The 24,603-nt window shown below is 44.7% G+C and overlaps 1 protein-coding gene across 1 annotated transcript in view; it reads left to right on the forward strand.

Moving 5' to 3' along the window:
• Window positions 1-24,603, forward strand: part of LOC124716979 (fasciculation and elongation protein zeta-2) — a 430,057-nt gene that overhangs the window by 383,639 nt on the left and 21,815 nt on the right. Inside the window, exons 5-7 of the mRNA XM_047243583.1 lie at window positions 12,163-12,413; window positions 18,289-18,364; window positions 21,973-22,038. Coding sequence (XP_047099539.1) covers window positions 12,163-12,413; window positions 18,289-18,364; window positions 21,973-22,038 — 393 coding nt within the window. The remainder of the gene's footprint in view (window positions 1-12,162; window positions 12,414-18,288; window positions 18,365-21,972; window positions 22,039-24,603) is intronic.

The raw sequence follows: 24,603 nt of genomic DNA on the forward strand, positions 1-24,603 counted from the left end.
GAAAAGAAACAAAAACAGGCTCTGGAAGCCGTCTGAATACATTGGCTAGAAATCCTAAACAGTGACTTGAAAACGATGGGATTGCACTGTGAAATGACGTGAATATTCTCAGGGTGGCGTAACAAGACTGGGGGAGCCGACCCCAAGAGGTATGGGAAATAAGGCACGGAGAAAGGAGGAGGTAGATGAGTCGAACGGGGCGCTAAGTCAGCAGTCGCCCACATCTCTATCACCCCTGCAGATGGGGAACGGCCATGCTAGGTGTCTAGAAGCAAGGAAGCGTGCAATCGGTGACGACCTGTTTGAAAAGTGAGGCAGGTATCCTGTTCACAGTTGCTTTACCATATCCCATATTCTTGACGGCAACCAGTCCTTTTCGCTATTGACGACAAATCATTGCGAGCAGTCATAGCCGTAAAATCTCCAGGTAGCACTAGTCTGACGCAACTTTTCCTTTCTGCAATATGAAAGACTGCCACATAACCTATAGCCTGTTTTTAAAAAACGTCAGTCGCGGTTTTCGTCGCGCTATCTTCTCTGGTAACGTTCCTTCTAGAACATTTGCGAGGAACTGATTGTGTCGTATTATGTGACCAATCCACTCGTGTCTTATTCTCTCTGTTGTTCTCCTAAATGACTTTCCTGATTGTTGGTTTTATCTATTAGTTTTTTTCTTATTCTCAGAATATTTCCGTCTTTTTCGAATTAATTTCCATTTTGCACTGATCGCTTGGTACTTTATCCAGAACTTGTAAGATTCTTTGAAGATTTTTTTCATCTGGTGCTATCAAAGAGTTATGTCAGCCAGAAATCTAAGCATCTGTTTCCTGTCTCCATGTATTCGGGTACCTGTACGTTTTTCTTTGCAGTCGTTTATTGCATAGACCATATATAACATAGTCCGCGCATGTCCCGATCTCTGCCGTGTTAGCGCTTGAAACCAACATCTAAGTCACGTGACGGGCAGAAAGCCGAGTTCCTGTCGCTAGGCGCCGTGTGAAGTGGAGCTGACAGTTACAGTTTATAGCTGAAATCAAGCATTGATTTTAACAATTCAGTGAACTGTAGTACTACTCTCACACATGTAGTAGTGCAGTTAACCTGTTCTTCCGAAATTCTTGATAATAAATCAGCGGTTATCGTTTTTACATGTGGTCACGTTGAAACGTATTGACAGTTCTTTTAACAGGCGACAGAATGATTGTTCTTTAGCGAATATTTGTTTTCTTTTGCACTGTGAATTCTTGTGCTTAACCACTTCCACAGGAGTGGAAGACAAAATAACAATTTCGAAGGCAGCATTAGTTTTCTAACGATTCCACAAGAATAAGTGTGAAATGCTTTAGTAAGCCTTTGTAAGAAACGAATTTCGTTTATGCGCAAAATGTCAGGTATTTACACAAAATAAGCACGTATGTTTTCTGACGTTTTCTTAATCCAGTACAGATACCGAAACGATATCAAGGTAGGAAGCGTAATACATCACAAAAAGTGGATCATACTGGTGTAGTGAGCTAGATATTAACGATACGCCGTCTCAAAATCTTAGTCATTCACCAAGTTTTACATCCAGGGATCAACATCCATCCTAACGTTCAACTTATGGAAATACTTCTGCAAGTATTTTCAAGTAATTCACTTACACAACTGAGATTTTCGTCACTTTAGGTAAAGTTAGATTAGGTAATCTGTAGTATACAAAACAAGACTAATCTGAGCATATGTGGAGGTATTTACTTCTGCATCTAGTAAAAAGCACAACATTTGATCTGTAACAAAAATTTCATAAATTGTGCACTTTAAATGCGTAATGACATGCTTGGCTTCGTGCCCCGAGTCACGTGACGTAGATATTGGTTTCAGTGAAATGAAATGAAATGTTCAAATGGCTCTGAGCACTATGGGACTTAACATTGAGGTCATCAGTCCCATTGATCTTAGAACTACTTAAACCTAACCAACCTAAGGACATCACACACATCCATGCCCGAGGCAGGATTAGAGCCTGCGACCGTAGCAGCAGCGCGGTTCCGAAATGAAGCGCCTAGAACCGCTCTGTCACTGCGGCCGGCTTGGTTTCAGTACAGTGACGTCATGCGCACTCTACGTTATCTATGGTCTGTGGTTTATTGCCTGTTCTGTGAAGATGTTGAATAGGGTTGGGGACTGACTGCGTCCTCGTCTAACGTCTGTAAGCATTATAGCTTCTGTTTGTTCATTTCTTGTGTTTACTAGAATCCTAAGGAAATGCGGTTCACCTACGAATGACGTGACTTACACAATCCGTGTTCGACTGATCGCCGAGTGGGCGCCAGGTTCCCACCAGATCTGTATAGATAGCAGATCGTTCCATCATTTTATAAACTCATTGTCATTACTATTAATAGTTATTTTCATTCCAGAGAAATAACGGAACCAAGGCAGTTCAAGAACATTTTTTCACCACACTCCCCCCGAGTCCCTCAGGGAGAAGTTGTTTTTTCTTCGGCTCTTGCTATGATCTGTAATAATACATATAAATCTACTGATTCTCAAAGTGCTTTTTTCTCTTAAATAAATACTACATAGATAAACAATAAATTTCAAAATCATATTCCATTGCTAAAGAGAAGAAGAACTTGATTTCGATTTAACTAATTCTTGAGATCTTTAAAGCTTTAAGTGGAACAATTTTGTTATTAGTTATACAGGGTGGATTATGATCAACGGCGAAAACTGACACGAGTTAAAATAGGAAAAACATTCCAGTAAACAAACTGTCTGCTAGGTACCAACCCCACAGCCTTCAGTATGAAGTATTGACGTAGTCAATACAAAAGTAAAAATGCGCCCAAATTCAGTCTCGAGATCGCTTTCCTTTATTTCCGTATCACTGGTTTCGGGCTAGCTGCCCATCTTTAGATCATTAGTTACAGTTATAGAGTAACCTGTCCAATGTGGAACTAAAAGTTCACTATCATAACTCAGTGTTATGACAGTGAACTCTCAGATCCACGTTGGACTGGTTACTCTGTAACTGTAACAAATGATCTGAAGATGGACAGCTGGTCCGAAACCAGTCACGCAGAATAAAGAAAAGCGATTTGGAGACTAAATTTGGGCACTTTTTTATAAGAAACGATCGCGGTAATTTCATCCAGACGAATACGTCTAGTTCTGATAAAATACAAATGTACTTCAAACGTAAACTGTTCTATCAAGTTCCTATCTAATTGGGCTCGATTTTCACCTCAAGGCTACATTACATATCGCAACGTTGTGGAATGTGGTACATGCATGATGGGTCACAGATACATTTTGTTGCTGATGTAAGACGACAGATAACACGTCACGGTGGTCCAAGGTGTATGGGTCAAACTCAGCGTGCACCTTACCCTCCAAGATATCGGGACCACTGCAGAGGCGAGTGCAGTCTTTCTTTCTCCTGGCCTTTACCCTGCATTTTCACGGCGACGGCGCGGCGTTTAATTTCTCGGATTTGGCAATGTAGAGGCTAGAGGGTGAGCGAACGTCACTCCTGTCGCCACACCCCATCCCCAGGATGGATTTTGTGCAGCAGAAAGGGACCCAAAACGACATGCTATAAAGTTAATTACCTTTCCCAATTTTTCATTTCAATTACAGTTATACAGGGTGTTACAAAAAGGTACGGCCAAACTTTCAAGAAACATTCCTCACACGCAAATAAAGAAAAGATGTTATGTGGACGTGTCCGGAAACGCTTAATTTCCATGTTAGAGCTCATTTTAGTTTCGTCAGTATGTACTGTACTTCCTCGATTCACCGCCAGTTGGCCCAATTGAAGGAAGGTAATGTTGACTTCGGTGCTTATGTTGACATGAGAGTCATTGCTCTACAGCACCAAGCACATCAGTACGTAGCATCAACAGGTTAGGGTTAATCACGAACGTGGTTTTCCAGTCAGTGCAATGTTTACAAATGCGGAGTTGGCAGATGCCCATTTGATGTATGAATTAGCACGGGGCAATAGCCGTGGCGCGGTACGTTTGTATCGAGACAGATTTCCAGAACGAAGGTGTCCCGACAGGAAGACGTTCGAAGCAATTGATCGGCGTCTTAGGGAGCACGGAACATTCCAGCCTATGACTCGCTACTGGGGAAGACCTAGAACGACGAGGACTCCTGCAATGGACGAGGCAATTCTTCGTGCAGTTGACGATAACCCTAATGTCAGCGTCAGAGAAGTTGCTGCTGTACAAGGTAACGTTGATAACGTCACTGTATGAAGAGTGCTACGGGAGAGCCAGTTGTTTCCGTACCATGTACAGCATGTGCAGGCACTATCAGCAGCTGATTGGCCTCCACGGGTACACTTCTGCGAATGGTTCATCCAACAATGTGTCAATCCTGATTTCAGTGCAAATGTTCTCTTTACGGATGAGGCTTCATTGCGACGTGATAATATTGTAAATTTTCACAATCGACATATGTGGGCTGACGAGAATCCGCACGCAATTGTGGAATCACGTCATCAACACAGATTTTCTGTGAACGTTTGGGCAAGCATTGTTGGTGATGTCTTGATTGGGCCCGATGTTCTTCCACCTACGCTCAATGGAGCACGTTATCATGATTTCACCTGTGCTGCTAGAACATGTGCCTTTGCAAGTACGACACAACATGTGGTTCATGCACGATGGAGCTCCTGCACATTTCAGTCGAAGTGTTCGTACGCTTCTCAACAACAGATTCGGTGGCCGATGGATTGGTAGAGGCGGACGACACAACATGTGGTTCATGCACGATGGAGCTCCTGCACATTTCAGTCGAAGTGTTCGTACGCTTCTCAACAACAGATTCGGTGGCCGATGGATTGGTAGAGGCGGACGACACAACATGTGGTTCATGCACGGTGGAGCTCCTGCACATTTCAGTCGAAGTGTTCGTACGCTTCTCAACAACAGATTCGGTGACCGATGGATTGGTAGAGGCGGACCAATTCCATGGCCTCCACGCTCTCCTGACCTCAACCCTCTTGACTTTCATTTATGGGGGCATTTGAAAGCTCTTGTCTACGCAACCCCAGTACCAAATGTAGAGACTCTTCGTGCTCGTATTGTGGACGGCTGTGATACAATACGCCATTATCCAGGGCTGCATCAGCGCATGAGGGATTCCATGCGACGGAGGGTGGATGCATGTGTCCTCGCTAACGGAGGACATTTTGTACATTTCCTGTAACAAAGTGTTTGAAGCCACGGTGGTACGTTTTGTTGCTGTGTGTTTCCACTCCATGATTAATGTGATTTGAAGAGAAGTAATAAAATGAGCTGTAACATGGAAAGTCAGCATTTCCGGACACATGTCCACATAACATATTTTCTTTCTTTGTGTGTAAGGAATGTTTCCTGAAAGCTTGGCCGTACCTTTTTGTAACACCCTATATAAATGCAATTTTACATTGGACTGAGATTTGTAGAGTAGCACATGCATAAAGAATTAGTTTTGCTATGAATTCACAATTTCCACAATGTTGTCAGCGAGTAATTTTGGGCTACCCAGTGGGACATAATGACACATCATTCCTCTTTGCAGGGTTGTTACTTTATTTTTACCTCTAAGGTGTTAGCATATACATAAATTATTGTATAAATAAACTGAAAAGCCAAAGAAACTGGCACGCCTGCGTAATATCGTGTAGGGCCCCCGCGAGCACGCAGAAGTGCTGCCACACGACGTGGCATGGACTCGAGAAATGTCTGAAGTAGTGCTGGAAGGAATTGACACCATGAATCCTGCAGGGCTGTCCATAAATCCATAAGAGTACGAAGGGGTGGAGTTCTCTTCTGAACAGCACGTTGCAAGGCGTCCCAGATATGCTCAATAATGTTCGTGTCTGGGGAGCTTGGTGGCCAGCGGAAGTGTTTAAACTCAGAAGAGTGATCCTGTAGCCACTGTGTAGCAATTCTGGACGTGTGAGGTATCGCACTGTCCTCCTGGAATTGCCCAAGCCCGTAGGAATGGACATTGGACATGAATGCAGGGATGCTTACGCTCATGTCAGAGTCGTATCTAGATGTATCACGGGTCCCATGTCACTCCAACTGCAGGCGCCCCATGCCATTACAGAGCGTCCACCAGCTTGAAAAGTCCCCCGCTGACATGCAGAGTCCTTGCATTCATGAGGTTGTCTCCATACCCGTACACGTCCAACCGCTTGATACAATTTGAAACGAGACTCGTCCGACCAGACAACACGTTTCTAGTCATCAACAGTCTAATGTCAGTGTTGATGGGGCCAGGCGAGACGTAAAGCTTGGTGTCTTCCAACCATCAAGGGTAGACGAGTGGGCCTACGGCTCCAAAACACCATATCGATGATGTTTCGTTGAATGGTTCGCACGTTGACACTTGTTTACGGCCAAGCATTGAAATTTGCACCAATCTGCGGAAGGATTGCACTTCTGGCACGTTGAACGATTCTCTTCAATCGTCGTTGATCCCGTTCTTGCAAGATCTTTACCGCCCGCAGCGATGTCGGAGATTTGATGTTTTACACACGTGAAATGGTCGTACGGGAAAATCCCCACTTCATCGCTACCTCGGAAACGCTATGGTCCTATCGTTCGTGCGGCGACAATAACACCACGTCCAAACTCACTACAATCTTGATAACCTGCCATTGTAGAAGCAGTAACGGATCTAACAACTGCGTCAGACCCTTGTTGTCATATATAGGCGCTGCCGACCGCAGCGCCGTGTTCTGCCTGTTTACATATGTCTGTAGTTGAATACACATACCTGTACCAGTTACTTTGGCGCCTCCTTGTATATGCTGTATCTTAATATTAAGTGTTAATATTAAAAATGTGTGCTAGTGAAATATACCATAATTTATGGCAAATTATTTCCAGAATCATAGAATAGTATCTGCTTTTGCTAGTTACTGTTTTAATTTCTGATAGACTTTTTATAAGCAGACACACTACATTTAATCAGTCGGTAAGGTATGTGATGGAGCAATACAAGAACGCCCTAGTCCTGTGTCACCATGCCCTTTTCAACAAAAGCATAATCTTTGGTCGTAATTGCGACAACTAACAAAGACACTATCAAAATATTTCTACACATTTAAAGATTTACCTTTATAAGAGATCCCCCTGTCAGTAAATCTTTCACACAAATAATCAACACTGCACAATTTGAGAAGTCCCCTAACAGAAATATTTGTTTTGTTGCCTTCGAAAATGGTTTCCCACATCTCACGTCACCAAATGGGTGTAGACAAGGATTAATGTCTTGTGACCACCAGAGGCAATCAGGTAAACCAGAAACTACTAACCTGTCAGTCGCCAAGTTAAAAAAACAAACCACTATGTCATTTTGGAATACTTTTCTCTACCCCACCTATCTGCGTGAGAATGTGTTCGAAATGTTTGTTAATCGTGCAACTGAGGTGGGGCGTGGATACAAGCCCGGTATTCGCCCAGTTGGACATGCGAAACCACCTAAAAGCCACGTCCGTGCTGGCCGGAACACCAGTCTTCATTGTTGACCGGCATATTTTTTTTTTTACATTTTATTTCACAGAACAGCTAGAAACATAACGAATATTTGGACAAATAAACTAAACGAACATCATGATCATAAATTAATTCAGAGCTATAGTCTGTAATTACAAGATTACCTGCAGTATAGTTCGAGATGAGTTAACTGCATGGACAAATCCAGTGGTTTCGGAAAAACCTCGATAAAGTACCAGAACACTTAGTTCCAGCACAATGATAGCCTGATTGGGCACAGATAAATGTTAGCGCTTGGTACATATGTAATAACAAACTCATTTAAGATGGTACACTAACTTTTACAAAAGCTTTTATGTTAAAATATTGTCATAAACTTTATATATTGTAATCTTACGAAAATTCTCGTACCGGTGTGTGATTTTGTAGTTTGGATGATGAGTTGCTTTCTCATGTTCATCCGATGAATATGCGAGATACTGTAATTTTTCTGTTAATTCAACTCCAAAAAATTGTGTGTGCCTTGATCCACAGTGCTGCGTATCACTTCGCTCTTGGAAACTGTTTCCCGTCCGTTCTATTCATCTGTCGAATCGTATCCCTTGCAGTTAAAACTGTCCGCTGCATGTAGAAACTGTAATGCAACTTGGAAGTTGGCCGCTACTGTCCGGTTTACCACTTAGTACCAAGTCGATCTGTTATAGTTTTATTTACTTCTTTTTTTTTCGTTAACCTCCTACCCATGTCCGTAGGAGAATATTAAAAGAATGTTTCTCATTCAGTTATGAGATACCGGGGCGTTACAGTAATTGTGAAATTACAACTGTGTTTCATAAATAACTGCCACATTTAGTATAAAATATATGTGTGTGTATTGTATTATTTTAAGGCGTTAACAGTTTTTTTTAAATTTTCATAGTGTTATTTCATTCTAATATTGTTGTTGTTGTGGCCTTCAGTCCAGAGACTTGTTGATGCAGCTCTACATGCTACTCTGTCCTGTGCAAGCTTCTTCATCTCCCAGTACCTACTGCAACCTACATCCTTCTGAATCTGTTTAGTGTATTCATCTCTTGGTCTCCCTCTACGATTTTTACCCTCCACGCTGCCCTCCAATACTAAACTGATGATCCCTTGATGCCTCAGAACATGCCCTACCAACCAATCCCTTCTTCTAGTCAAGCTGTGCCACAAATTTCTCTTCTCTCCAATTCTATTCAATACCTCCTCATTAGTTATGTGATCTACCCATCTAATCTTCAGCATTCTTCTGTAGCACCACAGTTCGAAAGTTTCTCTTTATCGTCCGTGTTTCACTTCTATACATGGCTACACTCCATACAAATACTTTCAGAAACGATTTCCTGACACTTAAATCTATATTCGATGTTAACAAATTTCTCTTCTTCAGAAAAGCTTTCTTTGCCATTGCCAGTCTACATTTGATATCCTCTCTACTTCGACTATCATCAGTTATTTTGCTCCCCAAATAGCAAAACTCATTTACTACTTTAAGCGTCTCATTTCCTAATATAATTCCCTCAGCATCACCCGATTTAATTCGACTACATTCCATTATTCTCGTTTTGCTTTTGTTGATGTTCATCTTATATCTTCCTTTCAAGTCCATTCCGTTCAGCTGCTCTTCCAAGTCCTTTGCTGTCTCTGACAATGTCATCGGCGAACCTCAAAGATTTCATTTCGTCTCCATGAATTTTAAATCCAACTCCGAATTTTTCTTTTGTTTCCTTTACAGCTTGGTCAATATACAGCTAAAATAACATCGGGGATAAGCTACAACCCCGTCTCACTCCCTTCCCAACCACTGCTTCCCTTTCATGCCCCTCGACTCTTATAACTGCCATCTGGTTTCTGTACAAATTGTAAATAGCCTTTCGCTCCCTGTATTTGACCCCTGCAACCTTCAGAATTTGAAAGAGAGTATTCCAGTCAACACTGTCAAAAACTTTCTCTAAGCCTAGAAATGCTAGAAACGTAGGTTTGCCTTTCCTTAATCTATTCTCTAAGATAAGTCGTAAGGTCAGTATTGCCTCACGTGTTCCAACATTTCTACGGAATCCAAACTGATCTTCCCCAAGGTCGGCTTCTACCAGTTTTTCCATTCGACTGTAAAGAATTCGTGTTAGTGTTTTGCAGCCTTGGCTTATTAAACTGATAGTTCGGTAATTTTCACATCTGTCAACGCCTGCTTTCTTTGGGATTGGAATTATTATATTCTTCTTGAAGTCTGAGGGTATTTCGCTGGTCTCATACATCTTGCTCACTAGATGGAAGAGTTTTGTTAGCCCTGGCTCTCCCAAGGCTGTCAGGCTGTCAGCAGTTCTAATGGAATGTTGTCTACTCCCGGGGCCTTGTTTTGACTCAGGTAATTCAATATCTCTTCTGTTACCCAAGGATTTCTATGAGCCCTCGTCTTTTTACCTACTTGATCCTGTGCTACCTTCACTATTTCGTCTCTCAAAGCTACCCATTCTTCTTCTACTGTATTTCTTTCCCCCCATTCTTGTCAATCGTTCCCTAATGCTCTCCCTGAAGCTCTCTACAACCTCTGGTTCTTTCAGTTTATCCAGGTCCCATCTCCTCAAATTCCCACCTTTTTGCAGTTTTTTCAGATTTAATCTACAGTTCATAGCCAATAGATTGTGGTCAGAGTCCACATCTGCCCCAGGAAATGTCTTACAATTTAAAACCTGGTTCCTAAATCTCTGTTTACCATTATATAATCTATCTGATACCTTCTAGTATCTCCAGGCTTCTTCCATGTATACAACCTTCTTTCATGATTCTTGAACCAAGTGTTAGCTATGATTAAGTTATGCTCTGTGCAAAATTCTACCAGACGGCTTCCTCTTTCATTTCTTACCCCCAATCCATATTCACCTACTATGTTACCTTCTCTCCCTTTTCCTACTCTCGAATTCCAGTCACCCATGACTATTAAATTTTCGCCTCCCTTAGTTATCTGAATAATTTCTTTTATGTCGTCATACATTTCATCCATCTCTTCGTCATCTGCGGAGCTAGTTGGCATATAAACTTGTACTACTGTGGTAGGCGTGGGCTTCGTATCTATCTTGGCCACAATAATGCGTTCACTATGCTGTTTGTAGTAGCTTACCCGCACTCCTATTTTTTTATTCATTATTAAACCTACTACTGCATTACCCCTATTTGATTTTGTATTTATAACCCTGTATTCACCTGACCAAAAGTCTTGTTCCTCCTGCCACCGAACTTCACTAATTCCTACTATATCCAACTTTAACCTATCCATTTCCCTTTTTAAATTTTCTAACCTACCTGCCCGATTAAGGGATCTGACATTCCACGCTCCGAACCGTAGAATGCCAGTTTTCTTTCTGCTGATAACGACGTCCTCCTGAATAGTCCCCGCCCGGAGATCCGAATGGGGACTATTTTACCTCCGGAATATTTTACCCAAGAGGACGCCATCGTCATTTATCCACATAGTAAAGCTACATGCCCTCGGGAAAAATTATGGCCGTAGTTTCCCCTTGCTTTCAGCCGTTCGCAGTACCAGCACAGTAAGGCCGTTTTGGTTAGTGTTACAAGGCCAGATCAGTCAGTCATCCAGACTGTCGCCCCTGCAACTACTGAAAAGGCTGCTGCCCCTCTTTTGAACCACACGTTTCTCTGGCCTCTCAACAGATACCCCTCCGTTGTTGTTGCACCTACGGTACGGCTATCTGTTTCGCTGTTCCAATATCGTCCATTGGTCCTGGATATAAATTTCCTCCGTTGTATTGTATTGAACCATGTTGTCCCGTGCTTAAATACTCATTTAACCAAGACATTGTGCTGACTAAATATATATTACTAGTTTCTGTATTTATATACGTAACAGCAACATCTGTCACTGCATGGCGCAAATGGCTGTGACCGATTAGGCGCGATTTCTTTCTGTCGCCAACCTTTTGCTGGCGTGGGTGCTTGCCCAGGTAGCCGGCTTGAAAAGCCAACTATCTCAGCACCACCGCCACAGGCGCCATGGCGACCTTGGGACCAGGGGACCCAGGGTGGGAGATCGAGTGTATGGTCAACATGAATCATGACGCACGTGCGGCCGCACATGTGCGTCGATTCGATGACCATTCATTTATTTATTTTTTATTCATTCGTGTGACATACAATTAGTAGACGGATAAGGACAACGTTATTTCGGTATACATTGGAAACATACGTGTTGTAATCTTCTGCGAACACGGGTGGATTGGCGAAAAACAAACATAAAAATAATAATGCGGTTTCGAACACGGGGCGCAAAACTGTGAAGCCGCGAAGGTAGTCATTGTGCCACCGCTGCTGTTGAACTATTTACTCGTTAAAAGACACAGTTATGAACTGGTACCTCGAAAACTTCGTCCGTCGCTTTCTCAGAAACGGTCGAGTATCTACGGATAAGCCGAGATTCGTGTCTGCTTATTTTCACCCCTCTTCCGCTGAGCGAAGTATCGAGGAAGCCGGCCTTGTTCTCCCCGTAAGCGAAAAAGACAACACTCGCGAAACCGTGCATCGAAATAACAGCACGAGGCGTTCCCCTCTGACGTCACGCGCACGATGGAACAATCGCGTTTACATCCGCGCAGCGTCTACTCCGCCCCCACCTCCACTGACAGAAGCATCTCTTCCGTTGCAGAGCTGAAGACGCTCGGGCTGTCGCAGCTGAACGAGCTGTACCTCGAACTGGAGGTGCTGATCCGCGAGTTCTCGGAGACGCTGATCGCCGAGCTGGCGCTGCGCGACGAGCTGGAGTACGAGAAGGAGCTGAAGAACACGTTCATCTCGCTGCTGCTCGCCGTGCAGAACCGCCGGCGCCAGTACCACGTGGAGCGGAAACGCGGCAGCCGTAACGGCACCACCCGCACGCCCAACGGACTCGACCCTAAGGTGAGCTCTACAGGAGGCAGCCTCTCATTTTCTCTGCTGTACTTGGAATTTCACTTCTTGAAGACAGGTACTATGTAAATCTGCAGGCTTTCGTGGCCATTGTCACTGAAGTTATAATCTTCTGGGTTATTAGGCCGCGTCATGTTTCTCCTAAAATGTTCGACGTTTCGACCCCTCTGCTGGGATCTTCCTCAGTGTCCACTACTGCTAACACTGTCAGAGACGATTTTTTTTCTTTATTGTTATTTAAAAACCTGTACAACAGGCAGGCTGGCAGCAGCATTCTACGCTGCTCTTCAGCCGTAGAATAGACAATGATAAAAAATACAGAAGGAATACACAGAAGTTACATAATGGCGGGTAATAAAACAGTAGACACATAAATACAAAACCACGGAGCCGTTCACACTCGATGATAATCCACACTACAAGCTGGTGACACGACGCACAAACACTGAAGATGTCGATGGCACATGTGAACGATGGAGTGTGACGGTGAATACTAAACACAAAACACGACGGCAAACACGAGAAATGGATGGCGATGATCTCCGGCGCGCTAATGTTCACGTAACGTGTGCGAGTCCGGGGACTTGCCAAGAGGGGGAGAAGGGTGAGGGGGAGGGAGATGGGAGTGCAAAGACGCCAGTGGCAGAGGAGAAGGAAGGAGGAAGAGAGGGACGGGTGTAGGGGAAGCCCGGGGGAGGAGTGGGAAGAAAGGGAGGAGGGGGCGAAGGAGGAGAGAAGGGAGGGACGGTGCCCAAAGGAAAAACACAGGAAGTGGGAGGGGAGGATCAAAGTTAATAGGAGGGGTAGATGGTGGGGAGGAGAGCATCATCAGGGAGGGGGAGCTGGCGGAAGCCACCTCGGGAGAGGGTAAGGAGGGTGGAAAGATGGAGACCGGATGGGACGTGGGAATACAGGTGCGGCAGCGGGCGGGGGTGGGAGAAGAGGGGTGAGACAAGCGGGTGAGGAGGATCGAGTTTACGGGAGGTGTAGAGGATCCGTATCCGTTCGAGGAAAAGGAGGAGGTGGGGGAACGGAATTAGGTTGTACACGATCCGCGTGGGGGAGGGGAGACGGGTGCGATATGCGAGGCTGAGAGCATGGCATTCAAGGATCTGAAGGGATTTATAAAAGGTAGGGGGGGCGGAGATCCAGGCCGGATGGGTGTCAGAGACGAGTGTCGCGTCCACTTATAAAGGGGGAATTTTCCGGCGTTTGGGCTGGAGAAGTGATAGTATTGGTTAAAATACATGTGGCAACCATTGGTGGGCCAGAGTCATTGGCCAATACAGAAGAAGGGGCGTTGGTAGCTCGAGAAGTGATAGTATTGGTTAAAATACATGTGGCTACCATTGTTGGGCCATAGTCATTGGCTAATACAGAAGCTCAGGTGCATCCGTTTTCCGTCGGAAAAAGTCTTTTATTTTGTTTTGACTAAAGAAAGATGTCTAAATACCATTTTTCTTTAAAATTCTGCTTATGCGGTCAGTGACACTGGAAACGAACGGTAACTTGACGGAGTGAGAACAGAAGCTCATCTCCTGTGGATACCATTGGCGGCCATCGTCATTGGATAGAAAGGCACTGTTCCACACTTATGCTGGAGAAGGGTTATTGATTGAAATACCTGCTACCGCTATTGGTTGGTCGTCATCAGTGGCTGGATTCGAAACGGACAGAGCAAGAGAGGGGGAATGTTTACCCAAAATTTTATTGTCCGCCGAGGTGACTTGCAGTGCGTTGTTTATGCCACTCACACACCGCCCCCGCGTATTTACTTCCTTGATGGCGGGGAGCCACGATACCGGAAGCCTATAGCCGTCCTTTCTATTGAAATTAGACGAATTCTTAGAAATTTCAACCGCTTATCGGACCTTTCTTCTATAAATGTTTGTTTCTTTTGCCAGTACACGTACGTTATTAAAATCGATGTCAGAGGCACAGTTCTCGTGATGTTCCGCTACTGCCGATTTTGCACTTTGATTTAGCAGCATGTGCCGTTCGTGTTCCTTAATGCGTTCTTTAACAGTTCTTCCCGTTTCGCCTGTATACACTTTGCCGCAGCCACATGACGCTTGATAGACGCCTGCACTGTGGAGGTAATCAGGTGCATCCGTTTTCCGTCGGAAAAAGTCTTTTATTTTGTTTTGACTAAAGAAAGATGTCTAAATACCATTTTTCTTTAAAATTCTGCTTATGCGGTCAGTGACACTGGAAACGAACGGTAACTTGACGGAGTGAGAACTGTGGCTCTGACATCGATTTTAATAACGTACGTGTACTGGCTAAAGAAACAAACATTTATAGAAGAAAGGTGCGAGAAGCGGTTGAAATTTCTAAGAATTCATCTAATTTCAATAGAGAGGACGGCTATAGGCTTCCGGCATCGTGGCTCCTCGCCATCAAAGAAGAAAATACGCGGCCGCGGTGTGTGAGCGGCATGAACAACGCGCTGCAAGTCACCTCGGCGGACAATAATATTTTGGGTAAACATTCCCCCTCTCTTGCTCTGTCCGTTTCGAATCTAGCCACTGATGAGGACCAACCAATAACCCTTCTCCAGCATAAGTGTGGAACAGTGCTTTCTATCCAATGACGATGACCGCCAATGGTATCCACGGGAGATGAGCTACCAACGACCCTTCTTCTGTATTAGCCTATGACTATGGCCCAACAATGGTAGCCACATGTATTTTAACCAATACTATCACTTCTCGAGCACGAACGCCAGAAAATTCCCCCTTTATAAGTGGACGCGTCACTCGTCTCTGACAGTGTTCTAGCAGCAGTGGACACCAAAAGTTCCTGAGGAAGATCCCAGCAGAGGGATCGAAACGGCGAACATTTTAGAAGAAACATGACGCGGCCTAATAACTCAGAAGATTTTAACTTCAAACACATGTACTGCCCGGCCATTCTAGCTTCTTATAATGTTAAAAGTCCACTTCCGATTTTCTACGAGGGGCGTTCAATAAGTAATGAAACGCATTTTTTTCTCGCCCGATTTCAGTTGAAAAAATTCGGAATTAGTTGTGGGACATAGCGAAATATTTTCGCTTCAGCCACTATAGTTTCGTGAAGTTCCTATCCGTGGCTGAGCTATACGTACCCTTCAAAATGGCGTCTGTAACAGAGGTGCGTTCCGAGCAGAGAGCTGTCATCGAGTTTCTTTTGGCGGAAAACCAGAGCATCGCAGATATTCCTAAGCACTTGCAGAATGTCTATGGAGACCTCGCAGTGAACAAAAGCACGGTGAGTCGTCAGGCGAGTTGTCTGTCACAGTCACAACGAGATCGCGCGAACCTGTCCGATCTCCCGCGAGCCGACCGGCCGCACGCAACTGTGACTGCTGCGATGCCGGAGTGTGTGGACACACTCATTTGTTGTGACCGAAGGATCACAATCGAACACCTCGCTGCTCGACTCGACGTCTCTGTCGGTCTTCTTTGACTGTTCTCCCTCGTCCATCTTATAGCCCAGATCTCTTACCCTCCGACTTCCATTTGTTTGGCTCAATAAAGGATGCACTTTGCGGGAAACAATATGTGGAGGATGGGAAGGTTACTGATGCAGCGAGACGTCAGCTCTGATGTTGACCAAAAGAGTGGTACCGTGCAACGGTATGAGCCCTCCCCAATAAGATGGCATAAGGGGGCCACACTGAATGGAGATTATATTGAAAGTAGGGTTTTGTAGCCAAAAGAATGAGGAATAATATGGTCTATTACAATCCCAAATGAAACCGACCTGCTTCCAGAAAAAAAGTGTCGCATTACTTATCGAATGCCCCTTGTAGTAGCAGCATTTACTGTGTTGCAAACAGCGTGCAAGTAAGTGTCACAGTGGGTTACCGTGTCATAGATTGCACACATCCAGGCATTGCAACATGTGGCTGCAATTGTCTCACACCACATGCAGCAATAGTCTGTCCTTTGTAGCCTGCACCTGAGCATCCATTTCCTCGAGATCAGTTGCTACAGGTGGGGGTCACAATCACACGTTACAAAACACCACAGACACTTTCAACTGAGCAGAGGTCTGCCTGTGCCACTGGCTGTGGCAGAGTACCCACAGCTGGAAGTGCTTGCAAGGCGAGCATTGTCCCGTTAAATTAGACACTAGAGGTGGCTGTTCGGGAAGGATGACACCAGTGGGTACAGGACCTCCTGGACATACCTTGAGGCTGTTATAGTACCCAAGAGAAACTACGTAAGATCTCGCATCACCACACCGACACTCGGGATGGTAGAATGTGTGTTTGGACACTTCCGATAACTTGTCGTGGTGCTCCCCACCTCAACTGCAGACACCAATCCACTGGTTGCTACCACTAAGATAGAAGTGCAACTCAGCACTGAAGATGATCCATTGTCTGCTTGACCCCATACCTGTTACTCCCAAATGGGCAGTACAGTCCGGTTTCCAGCCTCATGACTACCAGCAACCAGTTAACGACTTTAGCGCCAGATTGTAAGAGATTCATAATCTATTTTTTCTTTCTTTCCTTTTGTCATTAGTTTTATGACCAGTCTGATGTGGCCTGCCATAAATTCCTCTCTCGTCAGTCTCTTATTTCCTGGATATATTCCAACCTCTGTCTTCCCCTACAGTTTTTGCCCTCTAGCATTCCCTCGAGTACTGTGGAAGCTGTTCTCTGTTGTCTTAAACATGTCCCTGCTTCCTGTGCCTTCTTCTAGTCAGTGTTTTCTCTCTTCACAAATTTTACACCGAACTTCCTCATCTCTTACGTCATCCATCCTCCAATTTTGAAAGTTGTTGTATAGTACCAGATTGCAAATATTTTGATTGTCTTATTTTCCAGTTTTCCCACAGTCCGTGACACTTCCACAAATTCCATGCTATAAATGTGCATTCTCAAAGAATTTCTCACATTAAGGCTATATCTGACATTAGAATTCTTTTGGCCAGGAATGCCTAGTCTTTTTTTTAAATTTATTATAGGACTTAACTGCTAAGGTCATCAGTCCCTAGGCTTACACACTACTTAACCTAAATCATCCTAAAGACAAACACACACACACACACACACCCATGCCCGAGGGAGGACTCAACCTCCGCCGGGACCAGCTGCACAGCCCATGACTGCAGCACCTTAGACCGCTCGGCTAATCCCGCGAATGCCTAGTCTGCTTTTTATGTCCTCCTCATTTTGTCCATCATATATTTTTTGCTTTCAAGGTAGCACAATCTTTTCACTTAATCTGCATTATGGTCCCCAGTTTTAATGTCAGTTTTATTACTAATCCCTCTGGTACTACCCATTACTTTCATCTTTCTTAGATTTATTCTCTGTTCACAGTGTGGGTTGATTAGAATGTTCATTCAGTCAATAGGTCCTGCAAACCTTCCTCACTTTCAACTGAGGATACCAGCGCCATCAATGAATCTGATCATTGAATCTTAATCCCAGTTCTAAACCTTTCATTTATTTCTGTCATTACCTCTTCGATGTATAGGTTGAACAGTGGGGGCAAAGTCTGCATCTACAAGTATATTATTGTTACTTCTTGTAATGTGATCAGAATTATACAATTCATATTATATTTACCTTCATTTGCGACCACTAACACCATAAGAGAACATGTGTTGGCACTCAAATGTAGAAATCCCAGTGCTTCTGAGTTGTCTTCTGTTAGATGTTCAACCATCAGCTTTACATTAGTGTTACGGTAACTCAATTGATCTGAAACTTGCAAGACAGTAGATCACGTTTGGTATGTAACTGATTACAAGTTGGACAAGAGGCTGGGTTGCTTTAGAAAACAAAACTAAGGCATCTGTGTGTAAGGCCAAGGATTTTTCTCAGCATGGTAGCAGTAAAATAATATATTGTAATTTTGTGTTTCAGTACCTGACAACAGTCATCCCATATCACTTAGGCAGTGGACCTCCAGACAATCAAGCTCTACAAGTGCTTATAAAAAGTAAGTAGTATTATACAGTGTAGTGACTTCATTCATTACAACTATCTCGTAGCATACTGAGTAGAAATTGTGAAACATATACTGTGCTCACTTGTGATGATTTTTCTGGGTGCAGAAAGACTACAAAGTAGGAAGCACTGTGCTTTCCACAAGCACAGATAATGTGACACACAGCTTCCTCTGATCATCCATGACATCAAAAGATAGGAGACAACAGTTCAGTGGTTGGTACCATTTTATTGACTTTCAGAATGCCTCAGATACAGTTTCCAACAGAGCCCAGTAAGCAAAATACATATGAAATATCCAAAAATATGTGCAACTGGACTGGACACAGAACTTGGTATGTTGTTCTTAACGGGTAAACACTTTCAGAAGCAAAGGCAGAATCTTGCGTACTTCAAGGTCGTCTGACAGGATCGCTGTTTTTCGTGATGTAAATGACCTGATGGATAATGTCAGTAGCCCTGTGAAGTTGTTGGGATGGATGCAGATGTATACAGCGAGGTGATTTTCAATAGAAACTTGTTGCAAAATGCAAAGTGACATGCAGATGACCAACACCTGTTGCAAAGATTGGCAGCTGTCTCTAAAGCAGTTTAACGAGAATAACTGGAAAAAAAAAATCTGATGCAAAAAGGAACTAAAAAATAACTGGAATCTTAATGCTCTGCACCGTGTAGTTGTAGTACCACTAGGAGGCTGTTGCAGGACCTCTCCTAAGTCTGCCCGCCAAGCAGCATCAGCTGACAACGATGAGAGTGGTTTTTTAAAACTCGTGTATAAATGGTTTTCTCATTATAAAAAAGCGGAAATGGCTGCTAAAGATCAGCCATAGTCTGCCAAAACTGAGGTACAGAGTGGCAAAACCTGTAATCCCATCAGCGAAGATCAACAGAGGACAATCTACATATCATCATGAAGACCTATATGGGTTATCCTGGAGCACAATTCAGTGCATTTTGAACCTTGATTTGGGAAGAGTGGCAGTAAAGTTTGTGTGTAGACTTCTCACTGCCAATCAAAAATGACACATTTGAAGACTATCTTAATTATTTCAACAAAACTGTCACATTCAGTGAATCCAATGGATCGTGGTGCTATGGGTATGATCCAGAAAGTAAACAACATTCAGGTCAATGGCAATCCCCTGGCTTGCCACGTCCAAAAAAAGCTCATCAAGTGAAATGATCAAATATCAAGACAATGCTGATCTGGCCCTTTTTATTTTCTTTTTTTCAGATCAGAGGGATTGCACACTCAAATTTTACTCTCGAAGGCAAGCATTAAACCAACTATTCTATTTGCACATTATGAAAAGGTTGCACAGGAGTTTGATGCAAAAAGTCCGGCTTTGAGGATTTTCAACGAGTGGTTGCTGCAACATTACAATGTTTCCGTCCATAGCACTCTCACTGTTTGACAGTTTTTTGCCTCAACGAAGACAACTACCTTGATCCACATGCCTTATTCATCACATTTAGCTCCCTCAGACTTCTTCCTGCTCCTTAGCATGAAAAGAGTCTTGAAAGGAAAGCATTTTGTCGATGTCAACAACATAAAACATTATGTTGTGACATTTTTAGCAGGTATCACGGAGGAAGGTGCTTCCAACACTGGAATGTAGGTTTGGACATGTGCACTAGTACTAATGAAGAGTACATTCAAGGATATAAAAGCTGTATTAAAAATTACATACATGCCTTTTATAAAGAAATTCAAATTATTTTTGGGCACCCTTTCGTGCTGTTTGACAGTGCGGTCAGTAATCACTCACTGGGATCAGTCATAACCTTCAAGTATGTACGAGTACCTGATGGGAGTGATTAAGTTGGAAGAGCCACAGGACTCTATCCACTGCATGGGAAGAGGCCAAATTCAGGTGTTTCAGAAGAATTTTAAGGAGACGTAAATCACACATGAAGTTACACACAAAACCATACTTTGATACTTGTTTGAATATAATTGATTGTTCTGGCATCTTTAACGAATTGGATGAGCAGAAAAGAAGTGTGGCACAGCTCATCATGGATTTGTTTGGTCAGTATCAAAGTTTCGCAGCACTTCTCAACAAATTGTAGTGAGAGAAGCTAACATTCAAAGATATAAGCCTTGATGACGAAAGAATGTTCATAAAAGTTACATTTTGTGCACAGCTCTCAATGGATGTGGAACATGCACAGTGGGAGAAGACAGAAGTGAAATGGTTCAAAGTTTTAGAGTATAGTGTTTCCGAAAATTGTTGAAGATCAGTTGAATTGGTCGAGTAAGGAGTGAAGACTTGCAACAACAAGAAAAAGTAAAATAATGACTTGAAGGGCACTCAAATATGTCAGTAGCACGAAGACTTTTTAAGTACTAGAACCCAGCATGTTGTCCTGTATGGCAAGTGTTCATTGGAGACATGCTTATCAACAGGAGTGCCTCAGGAAAGTGGGATACGACCACTCTTGTTCTCCACGTACATACGCTACTAGACAGACAGAGTGAGCAGCAACCTGCGACTTATTGCTGCCGATGCTGTAATTTACAGAAAAGTGTTTGTCTTTGAACAACTACAGGAGGATACAGGATGACTTTGATAGACTTTCTGTTTGGTATAATGGGTGGCTACTTGCACTAAATGTGGAAAAAATGTAAGTTACATCAGACAAGCGACACATATTACAGCACAAGTTGTTGCTGAAAATTGTTGTTGGAGGAATAGCATAGGGATGAACCACAGGGGCTGTCCTATATAAGAGTATATAAGTCACGTCATCAGTGATGAGAGATGCAGCAGCTATGCTGAAATGAATAGCATGTCTGGAAAATGATGGGAATGGAGAAAGGCTCCTAACCAGCTGTGAGGGTGGGTCGTGAGTTGTGCTCAGAAGCTCAGACGGTAGAGAACATGCCCGTGAAAAGCAAAGGTTCTGGCTTGAGTTTCTGCTCCGGTACACCGTTTTAATCTGCCAGCAAGTTTCCATTGTTTGTTTATATGTACATGTCCACAATCCTGGGACACACAAATCCCAGCACCATGGCATGACAGCACACCACCAGAGGAGCCAAAACAAAACTGCCGAGCCTGTGGATAAGGCGGAGTACAGTGCGATAACTTGCTTTTAGCGGCATTGAAAATATTTTTGCTACCACAAACTGATCCAGTTTACTTCTTTATCGGTCTGCAGTGGCCTGACCCAGCTGCAACATTTTCACTGGTCTTGTAAACAAATTACTGAATGACACACTGCTTTATCAATGGTTGCTCGATTTTATTTTGTCTTCTCTAGCAGCATGCTATGGTCCTAAGTAGCAGAAATTACACTCTGTATCAAGCGTGTACCTGCAAAGAGAAAAAGACTTAATAATATAATTTTATTTTTTTGAGTTGATAGTTAAATCTTTATGACTACCCCTTTAGTGAATGTGTATTGTGGAGTCGGGGGGGGGGGGGGGGGTGTTGTTGTAATGAAGTACTTTGACTTCGAAGACTTTTTTCTACATTCTATACTGCAAGACAACAGTGATTTACTTTTTTGATGTGACTGTTAACATGTGTCAACAGTTGTCCAACTCAAGTACCTGTCACCATATATAATTTTATGCTTCTTTTTTACTTTCAGTCCTGAAGGCTATAAATGAGGACAGCCCAACGGTTCCTACTCTGCTCACGGATTACATTCTGAAAGGTAAAGCTGCTCTCTGTTTTGGGATAAGATGATAACAACATATGTCTGTATCTAGTCTTTTTCTCTATTGTTTAGGAATAAAGGAGACAACTCACCAAAAGGCAGAAGCTCTGTTTTGTGGCGGTGTTCGTAGCGACAAACAATTTGCTGTAGAAACGGCTTACGAAGTCACCGCCACACTTTTAATAGCGGGCCGACCGGTCCGCTGGAACAGTAAACAGAAAGATGAAAACCCAAACACTCTGATTAAATAAAAGTCGGTACTTATCTTTATTACGAAGATGCAGAAACACAGTGGTGAACTCCGTGTCTACAGAAATCTGTCTAGTTCGAGTCGGAGCGGCTAGGTCAGCGTCGGCTGACGACAAACAACAACTCTGCTGCGATGAACACACAACTGACTAGCAGGTACACAATTCGGTGGCGAGTATACAACTGAGCAGCGAATACAGAACTGTCCTAGCGCTTACGACTCCAGCGCTTAAGAACCCAGAAGCCAGCGGTGGCGCGCGCAGACTTGCGGCGATTTCCTGTCTCGCTGGCGCTGCTTATGCGGACGGCGTCCGGACTTTGATGCTGCCAACCTTTTGGCAGCGGGCTCGGGTGGCATTACTGGCTAGGATATAACACTCCTCCCCCCCAAATCGCCGCACCGTCGTTGAATAATGACGTGGCGAGCGTCGACGGCGGGGGAGGGGTCTGGCCGCAGGCGTAGCAGAAGAGACCGGGGCGGAGACTGTTGTCGGTGGCAGTCCCCGGTCCGCACCCCAGCATTGGCTGCGCGGGGCCTCGGGAAACACCGACTGAAAACCGAGGTCAGGGTGCACGCCTGTGACCACGGGCGCAGCTTCTGGTACTGGACGCGACGAGGCGTCAGGACCCACGAAGAGAGGCAGCGTCTCCTGACGCTGCGTCGACGGCTGCTGAGTGGGCGCCGGACAAGGCGCTGCGGGGTCAGACTCCTTGGGGGTGCCCAAGGAAAGCGGCTGCAGGACAGGCTGCACAGCCACCGCTTGGGAAGGCGGCCCGGCTGAGGGGTCGACGTCCATCAGCTCCGAAGGCGGTGGCGACTGAAGAGGGACCGCAGGCGCCGGAGCGACCACCTGGGGCGCTCCCGGATGAAGCTGCGAGGGAGGCATCAACGGGACGGGCTGTCGGCGTGGTAGCGGCGACGGCTGCTGCTGCTGCCCTGGGGGCGGCAGCGAAGTCGGAAGGCGCGGCTGGAACCCGCCGCGGACCAAATCTGTGGACATAGAACGAGCGGCAGAATCCGGGCGGCCAGCGCGGCGCAACTGGTTCTGATGCCTCCTGTGCACCCCAGTAGCACCTTGAACAGTATAAAAACCGCGACCCTGGACACTTATCACGGTACCACGTTCCCAACGACGGCGACCATGATAAACTCTGAAAAAAACGGCGTCGTTGCGCTGAAAACGCGTGCGATGCTCAGAAGCGGCGGGTCGATCCGGGGGGTGCAACAACCGTAGTAGGGTGCGATGACGACGGCCGTGGAGAAGCTCAGCAGGCGAAGGGCCGTCGCGTGGCGTGGTCCGGTACGACGACAGGAACGTGATGAGGGCCTGCTGACGAGAGTGCGTAGCACGAAGGCGGTCCATATGATCCTTGAATGTGCGTACAAAACGTTCCGCTGCACCATTCGATTGAGGGTGGAACGGCGGAGTAAGATCATGGCGACTGCCATTGGCAGAACAAAAACTTTCAAATTCAGCAGAGGTAAATTGTGGACCATTGTCAGACACTAAAACTTCCGGAAGACCCTCAATACAAAAAATTGAAGTCAACGCCTGTATAGTTTGTGCAGACGTTGTAGACTGCATGGGCACAACAAACGGAAAATTACTAAATGCATCTATCACGATGAGCCAACGAGAATTCCAATATGGACCAGTGAAATCAATATGTACTCGCTGCCAGGGACCGGCAGGGCGTGCCCACTCAAAATAGCGTTGAGGCGGAGCAGCTTGGTGTTCGGCACACGTCGAACAATCTGTAGACATCTGCGTAATCTGCTTATCAATGCCGATCCATGTACAATGACAGCGGGCAAGCTGCTTGGTGCGGACCACTCCCCAATGACCTTGATGCAACAAGTCGAGGACCTTGGATTGGAGCACTTGGGGAACCACTACACGAAGCTGGTCATTCTCGGTGCGTAACAGCAAAACTCCGTGCGAAACAGACAACAGATGACGTTGCGGATAATAGCGACGAACCACAGGATCCGATATGTCCTTTGCCTTGGACGGCCAACCACGTTGAACAAAACGTAATAGTAAACTCAGATGAGGATCCGTAGCTGTCTCACGTGCCACCTGACGATAATCAATCGGAAAATCCCGGAGGGATTGATGCTCATCGGCGTCAATCTGATGGCAAGAGTCGTCAGAGGAATCGAAGACATCATCCGCAGCAATCGGCAATCTAGAAAGCGCGTCAGCGTTTGCATGCTGAGCTGTAGGGCGATACAGTATCTCATACTGGTATTGTGATTACAAAAGAGCCCAACGTTGTAGTCTCTGAGCTGTCCGCTGAGGAACTGGTTTA

Source organism: Schistocerca piceifrons, chromosome 9, assembly GCF_021461385.2.
Source record: "Schistocerca piceifrons isolate TAMUIC-IGC-003096 chromosome 9, iqSchPice1.1, whole genome shotgun sequence".
In the NCBI taxonomy this organism is placed as follows: domain Eukaryota; kingdom Metazoa; phylum Arthropoda; class Insecta; order Orthoptera; family Acrididae; genus Schistocerca; species Schistocerca piceifrons.